This window comes from Centruroides sculpturatus, unplaced genomic scaffold (assembly GCF_000671375.1).
Source record: "Centruroides sculpturatus isolate CEXI.00-Female unplaced genomic scaffold, Cexi_2.0 scaffold457, whole genome shotgun sequence".
Classification (NCBI taxonomy): domain Eukaryota; kingdom Metazoa; phylum Arthropoda; class Arachnida; order Scorpiones; family Buthidae; genus Centruroides; species Centruroides sculpturatus.
Window position 1 is genome coordinate 504,991 of NW_019385803.1, and position 26,056 is coordinate 531,046.

The following is a 26,056-nucleotide window of genomic DNA, read 5'->3' on the forward strand; positions in this document are numbered from 1 at the left end:
GAAGTAGTTCACCTATACATGTGTGTGTCTGTGTGTCTATTTTTTTTTTTAACTTCAAAATTTATTTCGCAACGTTTTATGTAAAAGTCTATGGAACCGTCACGAAACAGAACACCCACACGCACACCCTGGGAACGACATAAATGTAGCCATCTGTTCTCGATACATAGATCCGACCCCGTTTCAACACCATTTTTTATCAACGAAAAAAAATAATTAAAAACAATCAGATTATTATAATTTCTTATGTATACAATAAATATAATCGCAATAATATTTAGTATTTAAATTTAAAAAANTGACATAAATATATATATATATATGACATAAATATATATATATATTTAATTTAAATCAATTATCATCGTGTGTTATTTGTAACAACCTGAGAGAAGTAACGTAGAGCTTAGGCCCTTAAATGAGATCTATACAAATGATTTTTACGTAAAATACTAAATTTTGGGGCCCTTCATCGTATGAACCTAGACCAAGTGATTCTGCTAAACCTTCTACCTATGCCTTTTCATGCACCTGTAAATTCACAGACTTTAGATTTTGAGTTTTGCAGATATAATTAATTTCAGTTAAACTTTAGTTATTTTTAAATAAAACGTATACAAAAATTATTCAAGTATTGAATAATATTATTTAAAAAATTATATAATATACAGAGGAATTCAAAAGTTAATTAACTATTTTATAGACTAACTTGCTGTTCTATTCAAACTGTTTTATTGAAATTATTACTAAAAAAAAAACTACAAAAATTGCTCAGAATGAGAAGCTTTCCTGTTCAATACAATAAAATTACAACTCTGATGTACAAAGATTACTGAAGTTTCTCGTAAATAACGTAGTTAACTCACTCTTCGAACACTATATGTAATGCAAGTTCTAGAGCAATTGTACTCTTCATAATAATAATAATAACATATTGAAAAATTCTGTGATTTAATAAATAATCTTTAGACATATTAAATATTTATAAATTTAAACAAGTAAAATTTTATCTTAAAATATTTACAATTAAAATAGCTCCTAAAATCAACACATACGCACTTTTTAAAAATTAGTTCAATTTAGAATAAAATATTTAAATGAAAATAATAAGCGGAAATTATTTAATATTTATTATAATAAAAAAGAGTTATTTTTTAAAGTAAATATTGATCTAAAATTGTCGAATTTTTAGTTTTTTAAAGATATAATGAATGTAACCAAATGCTTAAAAATGGAAAATGGGTGTGAAACGATTCTATGTGCAACAGGATGGACCTTTCAAAAAAGAAAAAAAAATAATGAAAAACAGAAGGAAATAACCTTGATGCCCTATATATATATATAATAAACTATCTTATATATATATAAAGAAAATAACAAAATAAATAAATAAAACGATTGAATTTGTACAACAGAGTGAAGATCCGGTAGGAGGCAGTGCGCGTTACCAGGCAACCAACATCAACAAACCGATGACGTCACAACGGGAGAGAGAGATGTAACACAATTAGGCGGGAAATGGAATGAAAAACGAGTATTCTGGTGGAATCTGAGGATTTAATGTCTGATGAGTAGATAATGGTGGTCAAAAATGGATAATCCTCTTTCCCATTTTATTTTTATGCATTTTCTAATGGGATGGTTAGCGCTCGTTGCCGAAGTTAATACGGTTGGTGAGTCAAAGCCGATTTTATCCACCTTTAAGTGCACTAAAATTAGATTATAACTTGATTTTATTCTAATGTATAAAATATGTTTTAAAAGGAATTATTGCTCATAACAAAATATTGCATTTTAGCACCCAAAATATGATTTTAGAGCATTATTATATTGATTTATAATATGTAGGCTATATGTGTTCATTTTTCATTCTTTTACTAGAATTATAAAGATTTTTGAGCAAATATAAAAATTAGTTTAATAAATATTTAATTTTCTAATATATTTTTATATATTCGACATTATTATTATGGTCAGAATATATAAAATACAACATAAAATATAATTCTTATCTGCATTTATCATTCTATGCAGATGAAATTGCAGACTTTAAGCACATTTATGTTATAAAATAAAGATTCTAAAATCTGTATTTCTTTTTATACAGTGCATTTTTTAATATACTGTTCATAAACAGTTCCATATGTTCGATCTATTAAGGAGAAACATTATACAATAATGAATATACTGTAAGTTTTACGTCTTAAACTAGTAATTTTGAATCATCATTCATATTTTATAGTAAATCTATACTTTATATAGATTTATTAAAACATATGAATGATGATGATTCATAGTTACTTACTACTGAATTATATACAGGGCTGGATTTGCACATACTGTAAATTAACATGTTGCAGCTTAGGGCCTCACATTTTCACATTTATCAATATTTGGTGGAGGAAAAGCGGCTGTTATATGTTATTAACTTATCGCCACAAACTTGTCCAGCTCTGGTCGTATAAAATTCATATACCGATTAATAACTGAATTACATGTAGAGACTATGATATTCATATTTAAATACTTCATATAACACGTAAATTTCATGCAAAATTGCTCTTTATAACATTTAAATGCTAATTAAAGCATAAAAATTTGAGATGAATTCTGCTGTTTGAAGTTGAGATTAGAAGTAGTTCACCTATACATGTGTGTGTCTGTGTGTCTATTTTTTTTTTTAACTTCAAAATTTATTTCGCAACGTTTTATGTAAAAGTCTATGGAACCGTCACGAAACAGAACACCCACACGCACACCCTGGGAACGACATAAATGTAGCCATCTGTTCTCGATACATAGATCCGACCCCGTTTCAACACCATTTTTTATCAACGAAAAAAAATAATTAAAAACAATCAGATTATTATAATTTCTTATGTATACAATAAATATAATCGCAATAATATTTAGTATTTAAATTTAAAAAATTATTGAAAATAATTTATTACAGAATTACTTATAGGCCTATACTAGAGTATTTATTGAGATAGAGTAGATTAGTTTACTAAATTAAAAAAAAAAGCAAACTTTTAAATTAAAAAAATATCTTTTAAATCAAATTTTCCACAAAAGAAATCTGGAAAAATTTATCAATTTTTATTAAAATATTATATTTTTTAGAATTATTTTTATGAACGCTTTGCTTTACACATAATACAGGTTATAATAGCCCTAAATATTGAGAACATTCATTTATTTAGGTGTTTATATATTTTAAAAAATATATAATTTAGTAAATAAATGAAAATTCTGAATGTTTAATTCTATTTGAAACGTGTATTATGAATAAGGATAAGGGTATACCTGTATTATGAATAAAGGGAGGAAGGGTGTAAAGGATTCGAACTATTTTCATGAACTTATGAACTACTTTCTAAAGGAATCGAATTATTTTATGAAAGGATTCAAAATATTTACATGAACTATTGAATTTTTTAAAGACTAAGGAATGTAATTATAAAATATTATCATATTAAAATATGATATAATGACAACAAAATACAAAAACAATACAAAATCTTATGCAGTAAAACTTCTCTAAAACGGAGTCTGAATAAAATGGAAACCCGCCAAAACGGAAAAAGCATTCGGTACGGTGCAATTCCGGTTTACACAGATTTTACTGTATAAAATATAATCAGTGAATACATTGAAAACATTTGAAATGATGCCCTTAATAATTTATGTTCTCTATATATTAAATAGCCTACAGGATGATCATGATTAAGAGTAGGTGTTCATAGCTCTCTGTAGAAAGAACTATTGAGCAAATTTCAACCAAATTCGATATACATACTGTCCTGAATATTGATTTACGGAAAAAACTTACTTCAAAATTAAGTCCCTACGGCGAAATTTGGCGCGGCTGTCTTTTTAAATTATGATCATCCTATATGCTAATTTAAAATAGATTAAATGTATACACTTAAAAACTTAAAAGGCGTATATACCGTATAACAGGTATATAAATATAACTGTAATTTCTTTTTATAAACAAATTGAACTTACAAACACTGTATACTTACATTTACAAACAAAATTTTACCATGAAGTGTATACATTTATAACGTGGGACACGTATTTTGGCTTTTCGATAAACGTGAAACGTGATAAATTTATTTAAGCAATCGCGATTTTGCTTGGAAAATTAGTAAAAGAAACACGGATATAATTTCTTCGTAAATGTTTTCATTTATATCTTTCTGCTCTGCGATTAAACTTTATAGAAATATGACATTAATCACAAATTTCTCTAATTATTCTAAATATAATTTTTGTAAGTATGTAAATATATTTCATTTATTAATAATTAATGGACGTTGTAAAGGAAAATTTATTGATTTACCATATAAACGGTAAGCATAATCGTTTGAGAGTGATTTAAATATCTCTGAGAATTTTTCCGGTATTTTTCGTTTTTTAAAACACGAAAATAACTAATTGACTGTATGAAAATTTTTTTTCTTTTCTTTATGAAAAATCGCTATATTATTTTCTTTCTGAATATCAATTTTAACCGGAAATTTGCTTTATATATAAGTGATTTTTCTCTTTTTTTTCCGTCCTGTTTAGACGGTCAATACTGTTAAAATATTTACATAGAAAGCCGAGGAAATCTGATATTTCTCCCAAGTTAATTTACCTAATGGTCTTGATTAGATAGTTAAGAAAAATCAAATCTGCATGCATTATTTAATACAGCAACCAAACATTAGTATCGATCAGAGGCACTTACACGATATTTTTATACTGTACTTTACTGAACGGGCAAATTGCATCGGTGCTTATCTTAATAGAACTTTCGGAAGATATCCATTTGCTTTTTTTTATTTAAAATTTTTTTCATACTTGCTGTAGCCTTTTTGTTATTAAAGTAGCAACATTTTCGGAAAGATAAATTTATAAAACGTATCTTTACAAAATTTTAATTTTAATATATAGATTTTTTTATTTTATAGTTGGGAAACCAGGCGATATTCCTAGTTATTACAGAAACCAGCACATCGAAGAGTTATCTGGAGATGGTGTAGATGAGTTAAGTAGCAATATAGAAGCAAGTCTTCACGCTACAGTTCCTGTTATTTATTCTTCACTTTCTCCTATCCATTCTTTAGAAGTTCAGTCGGATAGTTATTTTATTTCTTCTACAAAATTCGAAACGGATATGATTATGTCTCCTACTCTAGCCATATTTTCCAGCATTGATTACTCTATAGAAAACTCGTCGGATATCAATTTAAATGGATGGCAAGTGACCCAATTCTCCTTGCCCTATCCTGGCCCTTCTTCTTTAGTTAACACTTTAATTTTCCAACCTTCTATTGTCCAACCTACTCCAACAGTTGAGGAGAGTAGTACAAATTTACTTGAAAGTAGCAAACTCAGGGAAAAAAGTTGGTGGGAAATAGTCGATGAAGTGCCGATTACTTCTCAAGAATCGCAATTTTCTTCGCCACTGCCTTCGATTGACGAGAGCTCATTTAAATCTCTACACTACACATCAGTGCCATTTCAATCAAAATTACTTTCATCAGATATTCAATCCTCGACAATGATACCCGATTTTTCCACTTTAATACTTTCTACCCCATCGTATTCGGTAACTAAACAATCTGAAAATACAGAAGACGGTGCTACATCTTTGTATGTGCCAACGGAGCAGTTTTTATCATCGGATGATATTTATTCCGGTCAGGAATCAACTTACAGACGTCATTTATCAGTACCAGATTCTTCATCAGATGACTTGTCTGATCGTTTTATAAAAGATTCAAGTGGCCTTATTCAGTCATTTGATAGAGGTTTGTCGAGTCTCTATACTCTTACGTCCACTAGTCCAATTTTCGATATTGATCAATCCTCAAGTGACCTTACTGTTACAACTAAAGAAACTGACTCGGATCGATTTCTCGTTAGTAAAATCACAGATTATACTTCAGTTTTACATACTGAAGTAGTATTAATCTCTTCAGAAATACCGGAAATTATGTCCAGCACAGAAAAATCTACATTAGTGACAGATGAAGTACCTTATTTTGATTCGATTGAAAATTACACTTTAGCAGACATGAGATACTGGTTAAGAACAGGTAATTGATTTAATTACAATGAAAATTAATTAAAAATCGAATTAATATCTGGAAAATATTTCAGTGATAAGAGCAGAACCGAAGAATCTACCAAGCAATTTTCTCAATCTTACGAAGAAACGATTAGAAAGAATTTACGATTTGGCATTCAAGCGCTCCAGAAGGATGTCTAGAAACAAAAGAGAAGAATCTGTTACTGATAATATTAAAATTCAGGTACATTTAATGACTCGACTGTTAACTTTATTATCAAATTTTAATGGTAAAATCATCATTATTTTCTAAATTATAGTTCATAAGATACATAGCCGATTGGAAAAATCAAAGGGTAGAATTAGTGTATACGGTCGATTATCTCGGAGAACCGATTTTGGCTGAAGTAGCAATAAGCGTAATGGACACCATAAATAACGAAGAATTTTCAAGAATAATCTCTTACGATGTAATCACTAAAGTAGAAGGTTGAATATAATTTCTATGTTATTAAATTTAAAGATTTAATGCGTTATTTATGCGTTAAAACAATGTTATTTTTTCAAAAACAGCCTACTTGCAAGAGGAAGAAGAGGTTAAGAAAATGAAACCTTGGGTAATTTATGCAGTGATTGGTGCAGCTGGATGTTTTCTCTTCTTTCTAATTTGTGTGATATTTTTATATTGTCGATATTGCCACGTCCATGCAAAAAAATTGGACGTTGAAACTGATAGGAAGAAATCTTTCGGTGAACAAAACAGACAGCAGGTTGGCCTTGCATAAAAATTAGTAATTTTAATTTGATAAAACTGCTTTTTAAACTAATAATTTACTTAGGTATTTGAAGAAGATACAGATCGAATGAAGATAGTAAGCAAAGACGATAAAGCAACAGAATGGGAGAGGCCTTTACCTGCATTACCAAAAACTTCAAAGCAGAAAAGAGATGAAATTATGAAACCAAGAATGAAGAAAACTAGTAGTGAAAAGTAAGTTTTTGTTGTTTATAAAGCATGTTTTATAAAGCTTAAAAACTATTTTACAACGTAAATTATATTCATTTCTATTTAGAATTTTATTAATAACTGTTGAGACACAAACTGAAGGTTATTATAATCCAGCTTATGAATCAGATATAACAGATTCTTCATTATCTAGTGTGACTTCAAATAAATCTTCACCAGATAAAAGTTCAAAAGAATTTAAAATATATCATCCACCGGCGGAAAATGTGAAAAGTTGTAAGTTATTTAATTATTTATTAAATGGATTAAGTACTGAATAAGGAGAAATGATTATTTCATTAATTAGCTGATGAAGAAGCAGAGTATAAGTCAGCGTTGAAAGATCATATGGATTCTTCTAAAACAGATGCAAACAAATTGAAAAATATATTGTTAGTAAATCATTTAATTAGTTTACAATTTGATATTTGACAAAATATCAAATTGTATAACTAATTAAATAACTATTAACTATGTTGTAGAGATTCATCTGTGGCGGATGATGCACCCCCATTCGAAAACGATACGCTGTTCAACAAGAAGGTATGATTTTCTGACTTAATTGCGTAGTTTTCTTTTTTACTAACTTTAAATAATCGATTGTAATTTTATAGTTAAGTCATGCCTTCTCGGATACTGATGCAGATAGAGTAGAAGCAGAAATGCATTTAGGTAAAGTGAGACAAAAAATTGGTGATCTCTTGGATGATGCTTTCGCTTTTACAGGTCCTAAACGTATATATAGCAGGTAAGCTGTATAGAAAATGCAATTAAAAATAAAAGAATAAAATTAACTTTAATAAGTTATGTATATTAGTTTTAGGAACAAACAAGTTTTGCCGGAGAGTAATAATTTTCAAAGGTGGACCAGTTTAAGATCTCCAAATCGACATCAATACTTAACTACTCATCCAAACGCGAAGAGGTATAAGATTTACATGAAAAGTTTAATTGGATTATGTTAAACTGTACCTTATCAATTATATTATAATAAACCTTATAAATCTGTTTATAGAATAGATAATTTTGTATCTGTGAATACATTTTAAAACTCATTAAATTGTAAAAAATTTCAGTCTTGAATCACTGCCTGATGACAAACATGCCGAAATAAGCTATCAACCTCTTTTTACCGATATGCCTCCTCATAAACAACCTCCTACAAAACCCAGAGTGGTATGGTCAATTTATAAAGTGGGAGAAGAAATTTCAGAACCGGCAAAAGAACTGCAAGTAAATAGATTCATTTATTATTAATTCAATTTACATCATGAAGTTTTTCCTTAAATTATTCATTAAAAAATCACTATACAGGAACAAGAACTGGAGCATTCTCCTCATCCTGTTATACCTGAAAAACTTTTCGAACATCGAACATATCCTACTATTTCCGTTTCTCAAGCTCAGGTAAGAAGTATTTTAATTTAAATACAAGCTCAAGCGTTAAAATTATACTAAATATTTTCTGTAATTTATATTTTTTCTCAGCCATTGTCACCCTCGTCTCTCGTTCATCCCAGTTTCCGTCCATTTTCTGCACCAATCATAGCTACAAGCGCTGTCAATTTACCTTATGCCACGCAGACAAGGTTCAAAAGTCAACCATCGAAATCCATTATTCCTATGGTAGACGTGCATCCTTATCGTGCACCGTATAAAACAGAAAGGTTAGGCAATAAGCGAGACGAAATTGATACAGCTACAGTTTTAAAATTTCGTCAACCCGCTCAATCAGTTATTCAAGCAATTAGAGACGAACTGAAAAAGTTTAATACTTCCTTTCCTAATGATGATACAGAAAGTTTTGCGTAACATTCCAAATCTTTTTATGAAATAAAAGATAAAAATAAAGCAAAATCTTTAGCCAGATACATTAAAATATCCGCTAGTTAAAGAGTTTTATTACAAGAAACTGGAGTTATAATTACATTAGTCGGAGAAAAGTAAAGGTCAGATGGCTCCTTCCGCCTATTCTAATTGTCCAAGTAAGGTTAAGTTTCTTTTATTTATGACACGCTCTTCTTTAAAGTGGGGTTTTGTATCATTTTCTATACAAATTAAACAATAGCAAGACTAAAAATATCCACTCTGAAGAGAACTACGTAAAACTTTTTACATCAGTTATGTCTGTTTATATTGAGAGTGAGGATATACAGTACAATTGTTTGAGATAGTCTTATACCAAGGACAATCCAATTTATTTAAAAGTCTTTTAATATATCATGGCTCTTCTTTAAATATTATTATTATTATACTAATTGATTCAAAAATACTTTACATACAGTTCATTCCATTCACAGTAACTAGAAACATCGAATTTAAAAAAGAAAAAAGCAATTTTTAATAAAAGAAATTCTTTGAAAAATATCTTAATTTTAAATTACATTGTAATAGTTAATAATTATGATAAGGGGCCGTCCATTAATTACGTGTACTGTTTTCGTGCCCTCCCGCCCTGTGTATACAATGATGTGCTTTTCACATTCTCTTTTAATTACGTGTACATGGACAGTTCATTGAAGAAATTACTTTAAAAGTTCTGCAAATATTTTCTGATAGCTTATTCATAAGACTAATAAATAAGCCTATAAGAACAAATTAGTACACCACCAATACCATTAAAAGACTCTCCATGTAGACAATACCCGACCCTCGCCCTCTTCATCGTGTACAATGATGTACTGTACTTTTCGCGATCCCCTCCATCCTTGAACTGTACAGTACATGTAATTAATGGACGGCTTCTAAATATACATATACTCATAATCTTAGGCGTATAATTTAAACTTTTGTGATATATATTAATATAAAAGGTGACCCAAAAGTCAGTTAACCGAGTAATTTATTAAATATACGTACGAACTGTTTTAAATGTTTGTAAAAAAAATATCTAGGTTAACTAATGTTTGAGCCACACTATAATATATCTTTAGATAAAATTAATATGAAATTGTCATTAAGAATTTCTGTTGCACGATTAAAATAATTTATCAAATAAAATATTCTGATGATTTTAAAATATAATCATAACCATAAAATTAACATTGCTTAAATTTAAATAATTCACAAACGAAACTTTTGATATCAAAGTATTTCACGTGTGGTTTGTTTATTACAAAATATAGTCGAATCTCCAACAATGACCACCTGTTAACGGCGGCCATTTTTTCAGGAACGTTTTTTTAAAACAAAAATTTATATGAAATAACTTCCAAACAACGAGACTTCCTCTAAGTAACGGCCATTTTTTTAATGTTCCCATTAGTGGCTGTGGTTCAGAGGTTTTACTGTATCCTTAATTGGTAAATGAGATCTGGACAAATCATACAATATATAAATATTCTAATCTGATATTTATGCTAACACATCATTGTATTATATGTATTTTAAATTATTAGTTTTTTTTAAAAATGAATATATGCAACACGATAAAAATGATCTGGTGAATTATATAATCTCAAAAGTCTAGAAAAAATTTAAAGAACATAATTCCCGTTACGTTTCAATTCCAGGCATTTGAAGACAAAAAGTAATATTTTGTTTACTTAATCGATGGAGTATATAGAAATCAATATCTTGACAGGTGACATATTGTTAATTAAAGCTGTGATTGCACATAAACTAAACAAGCTGCAGTTTAAGGCCTCACATTTTTATTTGTTTCATTATTTGATAGAGGGGAAGGAACTATATCTTATAACTTAAGGCCACAACAAATCTAAGTCAAGCCGTGCTGTTCATTCCTTTCAGTTCTTGTCAATTTGTGAAGGAAAACATTAACATTATGTCGCCTATCAAGTCTGCAATGCTGCGTGAAAGTTGAATAGAAACATATTGAATGCATGCTTTGAAAATATGTGCTTCGCGGTGTTCTATGATTCTAGACTTTTTGGATATTTTTAAAGATGAGTTGTTTAATTTATAATACTAGAATATTAAGAAAATTCAAATGTGCTTCTTACAGAATTGAAAACAAAAGCATTTATTAGAATAATATTAAAAAGTAATCAACATATCATATGTTCAATCTGCTATATATCATAACTAGGAATGTATACATATATAAATCCCAGTTATTAAATAATTTTTATAGATCTTTTTAAAATTTTATATATTTAATAATTTTCTAAAATAATTTAAAATAAATATTTAGACATTTTTTTAGATATTATTATAAAATGTTTGCCATGATGTTTTTTTATTTGTTTTATATTTTAGAATTTTATTGGGAATAAAGGTCATTTTTATATAATAACGTTTCTGTTTTTAATTATAAATAATGACAAATTTTTTTCCGAAAGTTGTTAATAGGTGAAAATTTTTAAACGATTATAAATAGCGTTTAGTCGAATTTCCTTATATCCATTATGATAATTATGATTGGGCTATCAGCAGTTCAGTGAAAAGTACGGGCACCGATAAAACCTCCGGCTCCTCCCCTAACCACATTTCTCCATCTGTTCGTCCAAACGACCCAAACCGATCCGACCCGCCATTCTTTTATTTGGGAGAGATTTTTCTATATTTCTTCCTTCAACACCACAGTGCATTCTTGCAAAGAAACAATGAAATCTATTTAAAAATCGAGCTCTCGGTTTCCTTAAAAAGACCTGGACACGTTGCTACAGCAACGTCTTCCCCCCCTCGTCAGGGCTTCTCACCAATGGCAGAATGGATAAAATACCAAACACATAGTTGGTCGTTGGTTCGAGCCTGACCAATGGGCTGGTCATGCGAAATTTTTCTAGTTTTTCTTCACGTGCCTGACACCTAAATGAAGCCAATTTTCCACAGTTCTCCCGAGGGTCATCCTCCCTTGGCAAATCGCTTATGTTGCGTCGTCTTATCCCGTCCATCCATAATTAGGACTGGGTAATCATCATGGTGGTCCAAAGGATGTAATAAGATTATTTATATTTTATCTAATACAGTTTTTTTATTGCATTCGAATTACATTAACTTGAACATTACTTTAGATCAGGACACCGTATTAGATATGTTTAAAGAAATATATATTTAATTAGTAACAGAAACAAAGTTATAAAATGTAATGAAATATTTCTTGAAAAAAAGTCCGTCATTATTTACTTTACTATAGCACTAAAACTTATTAATTTTATATTTATGTAAGTTTCGCGCCAGTACTGTTTTGGATAGTCTTACTTTTAATCGCTTAAGCTGTATTAAAGTTAGGATTGTTGTTGAGATACATGTAAAAGTGTGGAACGATCCTCACTCCTTTAAAATACGAATTTCGTGGATATACTATGAGCACATTTACAAAATTTAAGAGGCTGCGTGAAAGCTTAAGAAACACAGCTAGCTTTAAATTAGTACAGTAGTACTTTACTTCATCTAATTAGCCAAGTTAGATTAGATACTATTATAAATTAATATACGACGGTTCAATCGCTGTCATATATTAGGGGCGTCAACTATCGCTTTGCGAAACCCGGGAAATAATCCGGGCGAGCATCAGAAATTTTTTGGGGTAATCTATTCCGGATTGGCCTATGTCGGGCATCGTCTTTCATTGTTTGGTAGAACCCATTATGGGTATAATTAAAGACACTTTTTTAGTGTCCATAGAGCACAAAGAGACAAATAATATATGACCTACCCATTACTAAAATTTTATAAAATATTTCATTTATTATGCGTATAAATTTATATTTTCATATAGATTGATGTTAAAGGGAAGAATGATTTTTACCTTAGTAATGTTAATAATCAAAAACGAAAAATAGATTTATAAATTGTTGTAAATAGTCATAGAGTAACTGGCATTTCGTTTTAATTATACACTAGAGCAACGGTGGGCAACCCCCGGCCCGCGGGCCAGCTACGGCCCGCGAGATATTTAGAAGAAATTATAAATAAATATTTTTCGATGTAATTCGTCTAGTTTAAATTGAATATTATTTTCTGAAGTGTTGCGGCAGCAATGACAGGAAAAAATAAGGGAGTCATTTCCTTATTCAAACAAAAAATGGGAAAACAGAATTTTTCTAAATTATTTATATCTCATCGCATCATCCATCAAGAAAATCTATGTGCAAAAGCTATGCAATTAGAAAATGTAATGTCTGTCGTATCCAACTACATAGTGCTGTTTTTATTGTGTTTAAAGTCACTTAGATTTTACAAATAGGTGAGCCGTTCACAGCCCGGCACACGCATTTGTAAAATCTAAGTGACCCATACAACATGGAATTCATATAAAACGGAATAATCAACAGTGTTATAGGGAGGTCGACTGTAATAATTAATTTCTTTTTATTTATTTATTTCATATTTGCAGACTAAAAATTTACAGGTCACAAGGTGTCAATTAACTACTATGGCCCGCGGAAAAAACGTAAAATTTATTCTGGCCCATGTTATAAAAAAGGTTGCCCACCCTTGCGCTAGAGGAACGGAAATTAAAAATAGCTTCGTTGGTCATAAATTTTACTGTTACATTTATATAAAGCTATGCAAACTAATAAACCTGTTTTATAACTGTTCAACTCAGCTATAAATACATAGAGGAACAACTGTTATTATCGATTATAGTCTGTTATTGCACGGAGTCAATCAATAACACTATTTTCAAAAGTAGATCATCATAGTAATAAATCTAACAGTAAAAAGGATACTAGTCAATGACTGAATTTTGTGTTTAATCTTAATCGGTAAAATGGCCGAGATGACTAAGGCATCAGACTGTCAGTTTACCACTCCCAGGGACGACCCGAGATCGATCCGGGCAAGCAATCCCCAGGAATTTTTTTGCGGGTGGTCTGTCCCAGATATGTAGATTCTATCCCTCATCATCCGACCGCTCTAATTGTGGGCTTGGACAAATCCAGGATGGGTATAAGAAAAAGACATCAGTGCCCACATGATGGAAAGTCCTTAAACAAATGTTATACAAATTTGAACAGTTGATAAACTGGAATATTCTAAACTTTAGGATATTCCACTTTATCAACTGTTCAATGTGTGCACATTCTTTACGTTAAGTTACGTTCGCACACAATCCACGACTCACTTCGATCTCGATTTACCTACAATCTGGATTGTGACTGTCGCCAGTCGAACTTCGTGCTGTTCGAACCCGGCTATTACATACGATGATAAAACTGACATAACTACGCGGTAAGTCACGAACACCAACAAACAAAATGGAAGTTTTGGTTAGAAATAAATACAGTACTTTTTCTTCCCATATATCTAATAATAGACAGATGTCATTGTCTCTCCAAATACAGTATCTTTTTTATTTCTCTGTTGATAGCCCGACACGTGTTGCGCAGCCATATTGTATTTTCTGGCGATTGTGGGATCTCTCTTATGACTGGATCTAGTTTCAAGAACTCTCTTGAGTTGATCGCGATTGAACCTCGTTTCAATTGTCGCCGACCTTGGTCACAATCTAGATTGAAATGCTCGGTGCGAACGGGGTATAAAGCTTAGTTCACACTGAGCGCGATTCATTGGCGAAAGCGAAAAACAGCGAACAACACGTCAGACATGACGTTGTTTCTGGCGAATTTTACCATTTCGGCGAATCGCTTCGAAGTTAGGAACTGTCAAGATTTTCTGCTAGCGAAAAAATTTCGCACCAATCGTATTCCTACTAGTTGTCACGTGGTAATACTAATATGCCTAGTAACATTTATAATATGCCTAGTAACATTTATAATAACTGTAACGTTTAATTGTGCAACGTTTTGATGAGAGAAACACACAGATTAGAAATAACTACATACATTTATTAAATATTTACAAATACCAATCAATGTGGTTGTCTTACCACAAATATACAAAAAATACATTGCAGATGCAGGGAAGAGAGAGTCAGAACCTCGTCCAATCGCCTCCTTTATTTATGACCTCACTCAGGCGCGAGGGCATACTTGCGACAAGACTTTCGCAAAGTATGCCCTCGCGCAGTTTCTCCCACCGACCTATGACTATGCCCCAAAGTTCGTCGGGGGTTGCCGCCTGAATGGGCCCTTCAGTAATTTTCGCCCAGATGTGCTCGATGGGGTTGATGTCTGATAGACATCAACCCCATCGAAGGTTGAGTCTTGATAGACATTCTGTTGCTGCAGCCATTGCTGAGTTCTTCGGGATGTGTGGACCGGGGAGCGGTCTTGCACAAACCACCTTGGCGTGTCCCCAAACACTGCATTTGTTGTGGGCAATAGGACATCTTCCAATATCTGGATATATTGGATTGTGTCAAGGTGGCCGTCAATTCTGACCAACTCCCCGGGTCCCGCTAAACTCATCCAGCCCCACATAGCTGCAAACAGAAAAAGTCAAATCAAGTTGTGATTTATAACACATGGACGACCATACGAAATGTAAGAACTCACCTACTGAGAAGCGACCGCTACGTTGGGTGCGCCACACGTATTTCGCGTCAAACCGCGTCGATGGTGGTCGGCGCACCCAAATAGTCCCGCTATTCTCCGAGCAAAAGGTTGTCTCGTCGGAAAACACGACATTCGCCCATTCATTTACAGTCCAGTTAGCATAGGTCTGGGCAAATCCCAGCCTATCAACCTTGTTTCTTTCAGTTAATATCTGCTTCTTCGCTGCTCGACGACCGTGCAGGTTATGTTCTTTTAACCTATTATGAAAACAAATACATATATTATCCTGTTTCCTACATTTCTGTATACGCAAGAAGACGTTAACACAGTTGTATTTCTGTAATATTGACATTTCCATCGAGATATATTTCGCTGGAAGTGTCAGTATTATACTACAAATGTTACATACCTTCGTTTTACAGTTGATGCTGATACGTCCAGATTCTGCTCCCTTCGGAGTGTCGTTGCCGTTTTGAACGGGCTCGCCTCCGAAGCAGAGCGAGGCGAGCGTCCTCGTCGGGTGTAGTTTTCCGGGCTCGGCCCGGCGCCTTTTTAGGTGACAAGGATCCTATGTCCTGCCGTAACTTGATGATTCTTGCCACAGTTCTAGTAGATATTGAAAACATTTCAGCTATTTCGTCTTGTGTAGCGCCTTCATCGTGATGTTGAACTATTAATGCGCGGATATCTTTGCAGATTGCCTTTGGCATCTTGATTTCATTAGTTCAGCACCTCGGCAAACGGCTTTATATACTGTCGCTTCCCTCGACGTCATGCAAATGATCCCCTGACTGTTGCAGGGGCTAATTTGCATTGTGCTTACGTATCTGAATGCAAATGAGCCCCTGACATAAGCTGCTACAGGGGAAGAACACGGCTGTTACACGCGATGATAAAACTGACATAACTACGCGATAACTCACGAACACCAACAAACAAATGGTAGTTTTGGTTAGAAATAAATACTTTTTCTTGTCATATATCTAATAATAGACAGATGTCATCGTCTCACCAGTTGTCTTTTTATTTCTCTGTTGATAGCCCGACACGTGTTCCGCAGCCATCTTGTATTTTCTCGCGCGCGTGGGATTGTGGGATCTCTCTTATGACTGGATCTAGTTTCAAGAACTCTCTTGAGTCGATCGCGATTGAACATCGTTTCAGTCAGTCGAGATTGAAACGGTCGAGAGAGGTCGCACCAAGGCATAGTCGCCGACCTTGGTCACAATCTAGATCGAAATGCTCGGTGCGAACGGGGTATAACTAAAGGGTTCGCATAAGTCGAGGTATTACTGTATTAACCAAAAAGGTTAAATTAAACAATTAATATTTTAAGGTAATACAGTATTGTTATTGTATATCAACTTTTGTTAGATATTTAATAAAATAAATTTCAATTTTTAAAAATTTATAAACAAACTTTTCTAGAANAATAATAATAATTTATATTGTTAATTTAAATAATAATTAAAATTGTTAATTTAATTTGAATGTTTGAAATATGACACACGATAGGGGCGCCTCTAGTGTCGGTTATCAAACGGTTACCGGACGGACGGACGGAAGGAAGGACGGACACCTGTTGAATGGGTTATATATATAGATAAGGGTATACCTGTATTATGAATAAAGGGAGGAAGGGTGTAAAGGATTCGAACTATTTTCATGAACTTATGAACTACTTTCTAAAGGAATCGAATTATTTTATGAAAGGATTCAAAATATTTACATGAACTATTGAATTTTTTAAAGACTAAGGAATGTAATTATAAAATATTATCATATTAAAATATGATATAATGACAACAAAATACAAAAACAATACAAAATCTTATGCAGTAAAACTTCTCTAAAACGGAGTCTGAATAAAATGGAAACCCGCCAAAACGGAAAAAGCATTCGGTACGGTGCAATTCCGGTTTACACAGATTTTACTGTATAAAATATAATCAGTGAATACATTGAAAACATTTGAAATGATGCCCTTAATAATTTATGTTCTCTATATATTAAATAGCCTACAGGATGATCATGATTAAGAGTAGGTGTTCATAGCTCTCTGTAGAAAGAACTATTGAGCAAATTTCAACCAAATTCGATATACATACTGTCCTGAATATTGATTTACGGAAAAAACTTACTTCAAAATTAAGTCCCTACGGCGAAATTTGGCGCGGCTGTCTTTTTAAATTATGATCATCCTATATGCTAATTTAAAATAGATTAAATGTATACACTTAAAAACTTAAAAGGCGTATATACCGTATAACAGGTATATAAATATAACTGTAATTTCTTTTTATAAACAAATTGAACTTACAAACACTGTATACTTACATTTACAAACAAAATTTTACCATGAAGTGTATACATTTATAACGTGGGACACGTATTTTGGCTTTTCGATAAACGTGAAACGTGATAAATTTATTTAAGCAATCGCGATTTTGCTTGGAAAATTAGTAAAAGAAACACGGATATAATTTCTTCGTAAATGTTTTCATTTATATCTTTCTGCTCTGCGATTAAACTTTATAGAAATATGACATTAATCACAAATTTCTCTAATTATTCTAAATATAATTTTTGTAAGTATGTAAATATATTTCATTTATTAATAATTAATGGACGTTGTAAAGGAAAATTTATTGATTTACCATATAAACGGTAAGCATAATCGTTTGAGAGTGATTTAAATATCTCTGAGAATTTTTCCGGTATTTTTCGTTTTTTAAAACACGAAAATAACTAATTGACTGTATGAAAATTTTTTTTCTTTTCTTTATGAAAAATCGCTATATTATTTTCTTTCTGAATATCAATTTTAACCGGAAATTTGCTTTATATATAAGTGATTTTTCTCTTTTTTTTCCGTCCTGTTTAGACGGTCAATACTGTTAAAATATTTACATAGAAAGCCGAGGAAATCTGATATTTCTCCCAAGTTAATTTACCTAATGGTCTTGATTAGATAGTTAAGAAAAATCAAATCTGCATGCATTATTTAATACAGCAACCAAACATTAGTATCGATCAGAGGCACTTACACGATATTTTTATACTGTACTTTACTGAACGGGCAAATTGCATCGGTGCTTATCTTAATAGAACTTTCGGAAGATATCCATTTGCTTTTTTTTATTTAAAATTTTTTTCATACTTGCTGTAGCCTTTTTGTTATTAAAGTAGCAACATTTTCGGAAAGATAAATTTATAAAACGTATCTTTACAAAATTTTAATTTTAATATATAGATTTTTTTATTTTATAGTTGGGAAACCAGGCGATATTCCTAGTTATTACAGAAACCAGCACATCGAAGAGTTATCTGGAGATGGTGTAGATGAGTTAAGTAGCAATATAGAAGCAAGTCTTCACGCTACAGTTCCTGTTATTTATTCTTCACTTTCTCCTATCCATTCTTTAGAAGTTCAGTCGGATAGTTATTTTATTTCTTCTACAAAATTCGAAACGGATATGATTATGTCTCCTACTCTAGCCATATTTTCCAGCATTGATTACTCTATAGAAAACTCGTCGGATATCAATTTAAATGGATGGCAAGTGACCCAATTCTCCTTGCCCTATCCTGGCCCTTCTTCTTTAGTTAACACTTTAATTTTCCAACCTTCTATTGTCCAACCTACTCCAACAGTTGAGGAGAGTAGTACAAATTTACTTGAAAGTAGCAAACTCAGGGAAAAAAGTTGGTGGGAAATAGTCGATGAAGTGCCGATTACTTCTCAAGAATCGCAATTTTCTTCGCCACTGCCTTCGATTGACGAGAGCTCATTTAAATCTCTACACTACACATCAGTGCCATTTCAATCAAAATTACTTTCATCAGATATTCAATCCTCGACAATGATACCCGATTTTTCCACTTTAATACTTTCTACCCCATCGTATTCGGTAACTAAACAATCTGAAAATACAGAAGACGGTGCTACATCTTTGTATGTGCCAACGGAGCAGTTTTTATCATCGGATGATATTTATTCCGGTCAGGAATCAACTTACAGACGTCATTTATCAGTACCAGATTCTTCATCAGATGACTTGTCTGATCGTTTTATAAAAGATTCAAGTGGCCTTATTCAGTCATTTGATAGAGGTTTGTCGAGTCTCTATACTCTTACGTCCACTAGTCCAATTTTCGATATTGATCAATCCTCAAGTGACCTTACTGTTACAACTAAAGAAACTGACTCGGATCGATTTCTCGTTAGTAAAATCACAGATTATACTTCAGTTTTACATACTGAAGTAGTATTAATCTCTTCAGAAATACCGGAAATTATGTCCAGCACAGAAAAATCTACATTAGTGACAGATGAAGTACCTTATTTTGATTCGATTGAAAATTACACTTTAGCAGACATGAGATACTGGTTAAGAACAGGTAATTGATTTAATTACAATGAAAATTAATTAAAAATCGAATTAATATCTGGAAAATATTTCAGTGATAAGAGCAGAACCGAAGAATCTACCAAGCAATTTTCTCAATCTTACGAAGAAACGATTAGAAAGAATTTACGATTTGGCATTCAAGCGCTCCAGAAGGATGTCTAGAAACAAAAGAGAAGAATCTGTTACTGATAATATTAAAATTCAGGTACATTTAATGACTCGACTGTTAACTTTATTATCAAATTTTAATGGTAAAATCATCATTATTTTCTAAATTATAGTTCATAAGATACATAGCCGATTGGAAAAATCAAAGGGTAGAATTAGTGTATACGGTCGATTATCTCGGAGAACCGATTTTGGCTGAAGTAGCAATAAGCGTAATGGACACCATAAATAACGAAGAATTTTCAAGAATAATCTCTTACGATGTAATCACTAAAGTAGAAGGTTGAATATAATTTCTATGTTATTAAATTTAAAGATTTAATGCGTTATTTATGCGTTAAAACAATGTTATTTTTTCAAAAACAGCCTACTTGCAAGAGGAAGAAGAGGTTAAGAAAATGAAACCTTGGGTAATTTATGCAGTGATTGGTGCAGCTGGATGTTTTCTCTTCTTTCTAATTTGCGTGATATTTTTATATTGTCGATATTGCCACGTCCATGCAAAAAAATTGGACGTTGAAACTGATAGGAAGAAATCTTTCGGTGAACAAAACAGACAGCAGGTTGGCCTTGCATAAAAATTAGTAATTTTAATTTGATAAAACTGCTTTTTAAACTAATAATTTACTTAGGTATTTGAAGAAGATACAGATCGAATGAAGATAGTAAGCAAAGACGATAAAGCAACAGAATGGGAGAGGCCTTTACCTGCATTACCAAAAACTTCAAAGCAGAAAAGAGATGAAATTATGAAACCAAGAATGAAGAAAACTAGTAGTGAAAAGTAAGTTTTTGTTGTTTATAAAGCATGTTTTATAAAGCTTAAAAACTATTTTACAACGTAAATTATATTCATTTCTATTTAGAATTTTATTAATAACTGTTGAGACACAAACTGAAGGTTATTATAATCCAGCTTATGAATCAGATATAACAGATTCTTCATTATCTAGTGTGACTTCAAATAAATCTTCACCAGATAAAAGTTCAAAAGAATTTAAAATATATCATCCACCGGCGGAAAATGTGAAAAGTTGTAAGTTATTTAATTATTTATTAAATGGATTAAGTACTGAATAAGGAGAAATGATTATTTCATTAATTAGCTGATGAAGAAGCAGAGTATAAGTCAGCGTTGAAAGATCATATGGATTCTTCTAAAACAGATGCAAACAAATTGAAAAATATATTGTTAGTAAATCATTTAATTAGTTTACAATTTGATATTTGACAAAATATCAAATTGTATAACTAATTAAATAACTATTAACTATGTTGTAGAGATTCATCTGTGGCGGATGATGCACCCCCATTCGAAAACGATACGCTGTTCAACAAGAAGGTATGATTTTCTGACTTAATTGCGTAGTTTTCTTTTTTACTAACTTTAAATAATCGATTGTAATTTTATAGTTAAGTCATGCCTTCTCGGATACTGATGCAGATAGAGTAGAAGCAGAAATGCATTTAGGTAAAGTGAGACAAAAAATTGGTGATCTCTTGGATGATGCTTTCGCTTTTACAGGTCCTAAACGTATATATAGCAGGTAAGCTGTATAGAAAATGCAATTAAAAATAAAAGAATAAAATTAACTTTAATAAGTTATGTATATTAGTTTTAGGAACAAACAAGTTTTGCCGGAGAGTAATAATTTTCAAAGGTGGACCAGTTTAAGATCTCCAAATCGACATCAATACTTAACTACTCATCCAAACGCGAAGAGGTATAAGATTTACATGAAAAGTTTAATTGGATTATGTTAAACTGTACCTTATCAATTATATTATAATAAACCTTATAAATCTGTTTATAGAATAGATAATTTTGTATCTGTGAATACATTTTAAAACTCATTAAATTGTAAAAAATTTCAGTCTTGAATCACTGCCTGATGACAAACATGCCGAAATAAGCTATCAACCTCTTTTTACCGATATGCCTCCTCATAAACAACCTCCTACAAAACCCAGAGTGGTATGGTCAATTTATAAAGTGGGAGAAGAAATTTCAGAACCGGCAAAAGAACTGCAAGTAAATAGATTCATTTATTATTAATTCAATTTACATCATGAAGTTTTTCCTTAAATTATTCATTAAAAAATCACTATACAGGAACAAGAACTGGAGCATTCTCCTCATCCTGTTATACCTGAAAAACTTTTCGAACATCGAACATATCCTACTATTTCCGTTTCTCAAGCTCAGGTAAGAAGTATTTTAATTTAAATACAAGCTCAAGCGTTAAAATTATACTAAATATTTTCTGTAATTTATATTTTTTCTCAGCCATTGTCACCCTCGTCTCTCGTTCATCCCAGTTTCCGTCCATTTTCTGCACCAATCATAGCTACAAGCGCTGTCAATTTACCTTATGCCACGCAGACAAGGTTCAAAAGTCAACCATCGAAATCCATTATTCCTATGGTAGACGTGCATCCTTATCGTGCACCGTATAAAACAGAAAGGTTAGGCAATAAGCGAGACGAAATTGATACAGCTACAGTTTTAAAATTTCGTCAACCCGCTCAATCAGTTATTCAAGCAATTAGAGACGAACTGAAAAAGTTTAATACTTCCTTTCCTAATGATGATACAGAAAGTTTTGCGTAACATTCCAAATCTTTTTATGAAATAAAAGATAAAAATAAAGCAAAATCTTTAGCCAGATACATTAAAATATCCGCTAGTTAAAGAGTTTTATTACAAGAAACTGGAGTTATAATTACATTAGTCGGAGAAAAGTAAAGGTCAGATGGCTCCTTCCGCCTATTCTAATTGTCCAAGTAAGGTTAAGTTTCTTTTATTTATGACACGCTCTTCTTTAAAGTGGGGTTTTGTATCATTTTCTATACAAATTAAACAATAGCAAGACTAAAAATATCCACTCTGAAGAGAACTACGTAAAACTTTTTACATCAGTTATGTCTGTTTATATTGAGAGTGAGGATATACAGTACAATTGTTTGAGATAGTCTTATACCAAGGACAATCCAATTTATTTAAAAGTCTTTTAATATATCATGGCTCTTCTTTAAATATTATTATTATTATACTAATTGATTCAAAAATACTTTACATACAGTTCATTCCATTCACAGTAACTAGAAACATCGAATTTAAAAAAGAAAAAAGCAATTTTTAATAAAAGAAATTCTTTGAAAAATATCTTAATTTTAAATTACATTGTAATAGTTAATAATTATGATAAGGGGCCGTCCATTAATTACGTGTACTGTTTTCGTGCCCTCCCGCCCTGTGTATACAATGATGTGCTTTTCACATTCTCTTTTAATTACGTGTACATGGACAGTTCATTGAAGAAATTACTTTAAAAGTTCTGCAAATATTTTCTGATAGCTTATTCATAAGACTAATAAATAAGCCTATAAGAACAAATTAGTACACCACCAATACCATTAAAAGACTCTCCATGTAGACAATACCCGACCCTCGCCCTCTTCATCGTGTACAATGATGTACTGTACTTTTCGCGATCCCCTCCATCCTTGAACTGTACAGTACATGTAATTAATGGACGGCTTCTAAATATACATATACTCATAATCTTAGGCGTATAATTTAAACTTTTGTGATATATATTAATATAAAAGGTGACCCAAAAGTCAGTTAACCGAGTAATTTATTAAATATACGTACGAACTGTTTTAAATGTTTGTAAAAAAAATATCTAGGTTAACTAATGTTTGAGCCACACTATAATATATCTTTAGATAAAATTAATATGAAATTGTCATTAAGAATTTCTGTTGCACGATTAAAATAATTTATCAAATAAAATATTCTGATGATTTTAAAATATAATCATAACCATAAAATTAACATTGCTTAAATTTAAATAATTCACAAACGAAACTTTTGATATCAAAGTATTTCACGTGTGGTTTGTTTATTACAAAATATAGTCGAATCTCCAACAATGACCACCTGTTAACGGCGGCCATTTTTTCAGGAACGTTTTTTTAAAACAAAAATTTATATGAAATAACTTCCAAACAACGAGACTTCCTCTAAGTAACGGCCATTTTTTTAATGTTCCCATTAGTGGCTGTGGTTCAGAGGTTTTACTGTATCCTTAATTGGTAAATGAGATCTGGACAAATCATACAATATATAAATATTCTAATCTGATATTTATGCTAACACATCATTGTATTATATGTATTTTAAATTATTAGTTTTTTTTAAAAATGAATATATGCAACACGATAAAAATGATCTGGTGAATTATATAATCTCAAAAGTCTAGAAAAAATTTAAAGAACATAATTCCCGTTACGTTTCAATTCCAGGCATTTGAAGACAAAAAGTAATATTTTGTTTATTTAATCGATGGAGTATATAGAAATCAATATCTTGACAGGTGACATATTGTTAATTAAAGCTGTGATTGCACATAAACTAAACAAGCTGCAGTTTAAGGCCTCACATTTTTATTTGTTTCATTATTTGATAGAGGGGAAGGACCTATATCTTATAACTTAAGGCCACAACAAATCTAAGTCAAGCCGTGCTGTTCATTCCTTTCAGTTCTTGTCAATTTGTGAAGGAAAACATTAACATTATGTCGCCTATCAAGTCTGCAATGCTGCGTGAAAGTTGAATAGAAACATATTGAATGCATGCTTTGAAAATATGTGCTTCGCGGTGTTCTATGATTCTAGACTTTTTGGATATTTTTAAAGATGAGTTGTTTAATTTATAATACTAGAATATTAAGAAAATTCAAATGTGCTTCTTACAGAATTGAAAACAAAAGCATTTATTAGAATAATATTAAAAAGTAATCAACATATCATATGTTCAATCTGCTATATATCATAACTAGGAATGTATACATATATAAATCCCAGTTATTAAATAATTTTTATAGATCTTTTTAAAATTTTATATATTTAATAATTTTCTAAAATAATTTAAAATAAATATTTAGACATTTTTTTAGATATTATTATAAAATGTTTGCCATGATGTTTTTTTATTTGTTTTATATTTTAGAATTTTATTGGGAATAAAGGTCATTTTTATATAATAACGTTTCTGTTTTTAATTATAAATAATGACAAATTTTTTTCCGAAAGTTGTTAATAGGTGAAAATTTTTAAACGATTATAAATAGCGTTTAGTCGAATTTCCTTATATCCATTATGATAATTATGATTGGGCTATCAGCAGTTCAGTGAAAAGTACGGGCACCGATAAAACCTCCGGCTCCTCCCCTAACCACATTTCTCCATCTGTTCGTCCAAACGACCCAAACCGATCCGACCCGCCATTCTTTTATTTGGGAGAGATTTTTCTATATTTCTTCCTTCAACACCACAGTGCGTTCTTGCAAAGAAACAATGAAATCTATTTAAAAATCGAGCTCTCGGTTTCCTTAAAAAGACCTGGACACGTTGCTACAGCAACGTCTTCCCCCCCTCGTCAGGGCTTCTCACCAATGGCAGAATGGATAAAATACCAAACACATAGTTGGTCGTTGGTTCGAGCCTGACCAATGGGCTGGTCATGCGAAATTTTTCTAGTTTTTCTTCACGTGCCTGACACCTAAATGAAGCCAATTTTCCACAGTTCTCCCGAGGGTCATCCTCCCTTGGCAAATCGCTTATGTTGCGTCGTCTTATCCCGTCCATCCATAATTAGGACTGGGTAATCATCATGGTGGTCCAAAGGATGTAATAAGATTATTTATATTTTATCTAATACAGTTTTTTTATTGCATTCGAATTACATTAACTTGAACATTACTTTAGATCAGGACACCGTATTAGATATGTTTAAAGAAATATATATTTAATTAGTAACAGAAACAAAGTTATAAAATGTAATGAAATATTTCTTGAAAAAAAGTCCGTCATTATTTACTTTACTATAGCACTAAAACTTATTAATTTTATATTTATGTAAGTTTCGCGCCAGTACTGTTTTGGATAGTCTTACTTTTAATCGCTTAAGCTGTATTAAAGTTAGGATTGTTGTTGAGATACATGTAAAAGTGTGGAACGATCCTCACTCCTT

At 31.3% G+C, this 26,056-nt stretch overlaps 2 protein-coding genes across 2 annotated transcripts; both read left to right on the plus strand.

Moving 5' to 3' along the window:
- Positions 1-1,465: 1,465 nt before the first annotated feature.
- On the plus strand, positions 1,466-11,097 carry LOC111642218. The gene is made up of 14 exons (XM_023388516.1): positions 1,466-1,673; positions 4,962-6,092; positions 6,157-6,308; positions 6,385-6,553; positions 6,638-6,834; positions 6,904-7,055; positions 7,138-7,307; positions 7,378-7,462; positions 7,553-7,613; positions 7,685-7,818; positions 7,888-7,995; positions 8,147-8,303; positions 8,385-8,477; positions 8,559-11,097. The coding sequence occupies exons 1-14, from the start codon at positions 1,592-1,594 to the stop codon at positions 8,880-8,882; spliced, it is 3,015 nt and encodes a 1,004-aa protein (XP_023244284.1). The 5' UTR covers positions 1,466-1,591; the 3' UTR covers positions 8,883-11,097.
- LOC111642219 lies at positions 9,025-24,842 on the plus strand. Its single transcript, XM_023388517.1, has 14 exons — positions 9,025-9,055; positions 18,707-19,837; positions 19,902-20,053; positions 20,130-20,298; positions 20,383-20,579; positions 20,649-20,800; positions 20,883-21,052; positions 21,123-21,207; positions 21,298-21,358; positions 21,430-21,563; positions 21,633-21,740; positions 21,892-22,048; positions 22,130-22,222; positions 22,304-24,842. The coding sequence occupies exons 1-14, from the start codon at positions 9,025-9,027 to the stop codon at positions 22,625-22,627; spliced, it is 2,964 nt and encodes a 987-aa protein (XP_023244285.1). The 3' UTR covers positions 22,628-24,842.
- Positions 24,843-26,056: the final 1,214 nt, after the last annotated feature.

Excerpts from the sequence above, each read along its gene's own strand:
- LOC111642218 (XM_023388516.1), top strand. The coding sequence starts at position 1,592 with ATGGATAATCCTCTTTCCCATTTTATTTTTATGCATTTTCTAATGGGA. Across the intron at positions 7,056-7,137 it reads AAGAAAACTAGTAGTGAAAA|AATTTTATTAATAACTGTTG; the intron begins GTAAGTTTTTGT and ends ATTTCTATTTAG. Across the intron at positions 7,614-7,684 it reads ATACGCTGTTCAACAAGAAG|TTAAGTCATGCCTTCTCGGA; the intron begins GTATGATTTTCT and ends GTAATTTTATAG.
- LOC111642219 (XM_023388517.1), top strand. The coding sequence starts at position 9,025 with ATGGCTCCTTCCGCCTATTCTAATTGTCCAA. Across the intron at positions 9,056-18,706 it reads CGCCTATTCTAATTGTCCAA|TTGGGAAACCAGGCGATATT; the intron begins GTAAGGTTAAGT and ends TTTATTTTATAG. Across the intron at positions 21,564-21,632 it reads CCTAAACGTATATATAGCAG|TTTTAGGAACAAACAAGTTT; the intron begins GTAAGCTGTATA and ends TATGTATATTAG.